We start from the raw sequence: 6,000 nt of genomic DNA on the forward strand, positions 1-6,000 counted from the left end.
GCTTATAAAACCATGCATAATCCCTGCCTCTCTCCTACATGAGCTGCCTAATCTAGTCATAACAAACCACCAACTGTTTGTTTGGAATAGCTATTCCCTGCTATTCCATGCTCTTGTACCCTTCTGTGACTTTATACATGCCTGCACCTAGGTCATAGGTCTTCTGCCTGCTCTTGCTGGGGCTCGCTCATATCCCACAGTTAGCTGGCCATCAGGCTGGGTGTCTGCTGAGATGACAGAGGCAATCATACCTTATATTTCTCATATTGATTAGACAAACCTAGTCTTGCTTTCATGGTGGTGTCAGGGTTCTCAGAAGCAGCAAAAAAGAGCAAGTGCCAATGCACACACAGGTCTGTTGAATCTGATGGCACATTTGCTCCATAAGAGCAAGTCTCGTGACCAAGACCAGTCAACGTGGGAGGCAACGGGAAAGGCTGTGGATGCCAAGGGCCCACACTACTTAACCTCCTAGGTTTCACCTTCTTTTTGTTAATACATTCATTTATTCATTCCTTCCCTAGACTTTATGAGCACCTACTATATTTTTTTAATTGAAGTATTGTTGATTTACAGTGTTGTTTCTCGTGTATAGCGAAGTAATTCAGATATATATAGGTATATGTGTGTATACATATATATGTATATTCTTTTCCATTATGGTTTATTACAGGAAATTGAATACAGTTCCCTGCGCTATACAGTAGGACCTTATTGCTTATCTGTTTTATATTGTGTTGGCCAAAAGGTTTGTTTGAGTTTTTCCATAAGATATTATGGAAAAACTCAAAATTTTTGGCCAACCCAATATATAGTAGTTTGTATCTGCTAATCCCAAACTCCTATTTATCCCTCCTCCACCTCCTTTCCCCTCTGGTAACCACTCTATGTCTGTGAGTCTGTTTCTGTCTTAGAAATAAATTCAAACTTTGGATTCCACATATAAGTGATATCATAAGGTATTTGTCTTTCTTTGTCTGACTGACTTAGTATGATAGTCTCTAGGTCCTTCTATGTTGCTGAAAATGGCATTATTTCATTCTTCTTTTTTATAGCTGAGTAATATTCCATTGTATATATGTGCCACGTCTTCTTTATCCACTCGTCTGCTGATGGACACTGAGGTTGCTTCCATGTCTTGGCTAATTGTGAATAGTGCTACTATGAACATTTGGGTGCATGTATCTTTTTGAATTGTTATTTTGTCCAGATATATGCCGGGGAGTGGAATTGCTGGATCATAGAGGAACTGTGAGCATGTACTACAAACAAAGCCTTGGGCTAGGTACTGAGGATGCAGAGAATCTCCTCAGTGCTTGAAAGACTGACTCCCAAAGACCAGCACATTCAGTAAAAGTAATACCTGTATTTACAGAGGTCCCATGAAGCAGGGTAGACCTGAGAATGCCCCTCCGCATTTGTCACCGTTCCTGCAGCAATGGCTACCTCATGATAATAGGATTAACCTCTTCCTCCATAAAAATCATAAAAAGCCAAAATACAGAAACAAGATTTAAAATATTTTCAGTGTGTAAATTTTTTCAAACTGTAATTGGAAAATGACTCTATTTCTTTGGTGGCCTATAAATTCAAGCATGAGATCATGTGAACACAGCATTTCCTCTAAACATCAGATGTGGGTTAGAGGAGCAGTTAATATTTTAATCTTCCCTGCTTGTTTCTAGGAACAAATTTGCTTGCAACTTCAAACTCATATTTCTGCAAATTACAGAGACCAAAAGTGCAAATGAAAAAAATCCCTTTTCAGATAACTATCTGAAGCTTCCATATTAGGTATAATGATTTTTTTCCCCAGGATTAGGACAGATTGCATGGGGAGCCCAGGCTTTCATAAAGAGGAGGGTGGGAATTGACTTGGGCCTTCATTTTCTCACAAAAGGCACAATGCAAAGCACATCTGTGAACATTGCATAATTTGTTATGTTCTACAAAGAGGTGGGTTTTTGTTGTACACATACCAAAGCTATTTGGTACTGTTCACCAATAATCTCTATTCAGGTCCAGAAAAGAAATTGGCCTCAGAAGAGTGAAAGGAGAGTAAATTTTTCTTTAAAAATTAGATACAGATTATCGCTTCAAAATGCAGGAGGGAATTTTACAAGTGACGGTGCACTGATTAGCTTTCCAATGGACATCCAGTCCTTTATGAATCACATACTAGCTGTGGTCAACTGTGACCAATGTGGTTTATTACTCTCCCGAAGAGCTGAACTGAGATTACGCATCTAATTTAATTGAGAAATGTTGGGTGAACTTGAACTGTTTCATGGACATGAATGACCAGAGAATTTATTTGATAAGACATTAAAGGCTGAATATGGTAACTCTCTCTTTGATGGTTTGATACAGTCATTTCTTTAGTTCATTAGCAAGTCTCTCGTAGATTTTTGTTGTCATTATTATCCTTCGGGTGATTATGTGAGCAGCTGAAATGAAAAATGAATGTTTCTGTACAACATCACTAGAAAAAATTTTAAAACTTACCTTTATTGGTAAATACTCATGACAGTTTTTAATGTAGTCTGAAAAGTGACATCAACTTTCAAGGAAAGGATGCTAACAGTAATGAAATTGTGGGCAAATTAATAAATCCACTGTATTTTCATGTGATAGTCCCTAATTATTTTTAAATGTTGTCTTCTGATTTATTAAAGGGAAAAAAGACTTTAGGAAGCTAACACCCTTCACATTTTCTTTGTAAACTTGGAAACTTCTGTTGATGGCACCTCAATGAAACATTTAAGATCACTTTATCAATTACATAGCACACAAGCCAGCGTCAGATGAAAAGGTGCTTTCTCTTCGTATGTCTGTTAACATTTAACATAAATTCTGCTGTATTCCCAATGACCAGTGCTAAGGTATAATTTGGACATTTGCATCCTTTTTAAAAACTGTATTTAAATACAATAGTTTTAAAACTACTCAGAGAAACTCAGAGATGTAAACTCTTAAGAATAAATGACAAAATCCCACATCATGTTCCTAGTGACTCTTTAAATGGAATTTTTCATTGAAAGTTTGTCGTTAAAATAGGAAGGCCTTTTGGTTGTGCCCATACAAGCATAATAAATTGTATATGTTTGTGATACTGAATGACTCTTGCCCATATGCTGCACTGCAAAGCTACATGAATGAGGCATTTACCAAATCAGGCCCACCACATTAAACAGAAAAACAATCTTTATTCATGGTAACTTATCAGTTTCAATTAATCAACCTTAACAATGGAAATTCTGATGTGTTCAAGCAACTTGAAAGCAATAGGTCATCTTGAGGGCAGCCATGTTGTGTCTTTGTGCCTAAGGTTTCAAACAAAGGGACATCTCCAATAAATATACATGCATATACATACATACATGTGCATATATATACATACCAATGGATGGCCATATCTATGCCAGTTACACCAGCCAGAACGCATGTTAAGTGTTTATGACTTTTATCATAGCAAATCTAATTGTTTTCCTCCTAGTATACTTTTTGAGCTCTGTAAGTGTAAACAAAAGGAAAGAAATTTCCATTGGATGACCATCCTTTCAGTTTCTGTGCTGCTATGTGAATAGCATTGTGCAGACCATTCCAATGGTTTTGAAAAGGGGTAACCATTGGTTTGATTTGGTTACACGGTTTAGTAAAGCACTCCCTCCCACTGCCTTAGGGTCTGTGAAAGGTCTGTGACCTGTTTAGAACTGCCAAGTGAAATGTCATGTCGCCCCTCCCAAATGGGAGTATCTGCATTCATTTGATCAGTATAAAAAATGATTGGGGATGGTGAGAGCAGTGCTTTTGAATTGCAATTTATAGCAGTTTACAAAAATGCACATTGTTGGAAAAGAAAACATGGAAGTGTTTCTTTCTAAATTGCATTACCTGTGAAATGTCATTAGTCTTTTAAGGATATTTACATCCTTTTTTAAAATTATTATTTAGGAGACTTACTTCAACTAAGGAAAATCAGAATTTTATTATATGATCATTTTTTTAAGCTTGCATTTTGGTTCTAGTACCAGAATTTAAGGAACACAATGTGTCCATGTTCTTAGGATAAACATAATTTGTTTATTGTAATTGTCATTTCCACTTATTCATTCTGTAAGATGATCTTTGCTAATCAGTTGCATTAGTGGAGGATTCCCAATTATCTTTCCCAGATTCTAGAGGAGATTCATTTGCTGGTTGATGTCTTATCTGCTGGATTTCTAATAGGGAATCTGAAACCGCAGGCATATTTAATTCTCCCAGGTCTCCATTATCCCTTCAATGGTTTACTAATGAAACTTCTTCGTTGGATGAATACTTTCTAAATTATGTTACCTGTCGATTCATCTACATGTATGAACAGTTTCACAAAAGAAAATGTTATTTCTTTTCATGAAATGCATACAAGAGTCCATGAACTTTATCCTGAAAGTTAAGGTAGGATGTTCAAGTTCATAAATCTTTATACAGCCACTTGGGTTTCTGAGGTCTGGAAGTCTTGAAAACTCCATCTCTTCACCTTAGGCAGTGGGTAGAATCGGACATTATTTTGAAGAATTCTATCAGTAAGAAAAGTTATCAGGAAAAAGGCCTCAGAACTTCCCTGGCTGATAATGGGAGGAGAGAAAGAGGAGCCCTGCTTCAGAAAAGACTTGACCCAGATACACTCGCTAGCACTCCACTTTGAACCTCCCAACCATTGAAAGCTGAGCTTGTCACGTTTTTATCTTTGTTCATGTTAAGCGTTGGAATGACAGCCCGGCTCTGTGCTCCCCTCTCCCACTGCCCCGCCGGCCGTAAGTGTCCACATTGACACCTACCGGTGACCGCAGGCTGCAAGCCTTTGTTGCCTTCTCCACGCTCCTGGCTTTCACTGGGATTAGCTCAGGGCCTTTGTTCCCCTTCAAAGCTGGAACATCACATCCCATGTTGTGGCTTTCCTGTCTCAGACCCCCAACGCTTTCCTCACAATTTACACACCAGGTAAATGTCCCTCCCTAGGGAGCAGAGAGCCCAGCCTGGGGTGAGGGCTGGGGAGGGCAAAACCTCCCCATCCCCAACTTTAGAACCACCCCCCCCAAGTTGATTTTCTTTCCTTCTTACTCAAAATTTTCTATTTCATAAGAAGGAAAGATTGAAAACACAAATGGAAATGTAAACCTGAGCTAGGCCTTGAACCCAAACACAAGTCCCCCCTTGCCTTGTTTTATTCTCTTACAACGGCTCCTAATTCTAGGGCGGTAACTCCGGGAAGATCATTTACTGGCCCTGGTCACAGGCACCTCAGACCATTTCTTCAGTCTGGGACAGCAGGAACACTATCTCAGGGGAGACTTCACCGGCACATGCTCCTTTAAAAGCCTTGGAGGAGCTGACGGCCAGAATGACCTGTCCCACCCTCCCCTCCAATTTACTGAGAAGGGCCCCCAGCCGGGGCCAGGCCTTGGAGAACCCACTAAAAGTGAGGCAAAGAGTGAAAGTGTGTGGGGAGTGGTTTACATACAGTAAGTAAAGCAAATTACACTTCTCTTCATCTCTCCCTCTGTTTAGTGAGGTCAGAAAATCTGGAGGAAGAATCTCAGGAGGAGAAGCAGTCGACGCCCCAGAACACCACAGAGAGCGACACGGATGCTCCCGAGTAGCGGCAAAGAACACTGCGCTGCTCAGAGCGGGGTCGGGGGGGGGGGGGGGGGGGGCGGGGCGCAGAAAGAGGGCCCTTACCACCCTGGCGTAAGGCCTGCCTCCCTGACGAGGGACACTGTCTTCAAGGTGTTTCTAACCTAACTGTTCCGTCTTCAGATGCCGCATACTCATTGGCGCATCGCACTTGAAGAGAACGCGAAGTGCGCTCTCTGTGCGCGCTTTGTGCGCACCTTTCCAAACCCTTCAAGAAACCGCTGGCTGGTGCGTGGTGAGCGGGGCGCACAGACTCTGAGCCGCCGCCGCATCCATCCGGGCACTCCCTGGGCTCAGCGGGTCGCCCCAGCGCCTTAGGGT

The 6,000-nt window shown here is 40.8% G+C and overlaps 1 protein-coding gene across 1 annotated transcript in view; it reads left to right on the plus strand.

Moving 5' to 3' along the window:
• Positions 1-5,689, plus strand: part of C13H10orf67 (chromosome 13 C10orf67 homolog) — a 100,970-nt gene extending 95,281 nt beyond the window's left edge. Inside the window, exon 17 of the mRNA XM_027558127.1 lies at positions 5,554-5,689. Coding sequence (XP_027413928.1) covers positions 5,554-5,645 — 92 coding nt within the window. The 3' untranslated portion in view covers positions 5,646-5,689. The remainder of the gene's footprint in view (positions 1-5,553) is intronic.
• The last annotated feature ends 311 nt before the right edge of the window (positions 5,690-6,000 follow it).

The sequence above is a fragment of the Bos indicus x Bos taurus genome, chromosome 13, assembly GCF_003369695.1.
Source record: "Bos indicus x Bos taurus breed Angus x Brahman F1 hybrid chromosome 13, Bos_hybrid_MaternalHap_v2.0, whole genome shotgun sequence".
NCBI classification, from domain to species: domain Eukaryota; kingdom Metazoa; phylum Chordata; class Mammalia; order Artiodactyla; family Bovidae; genus Bos; species Bos indicus x Bos taurus.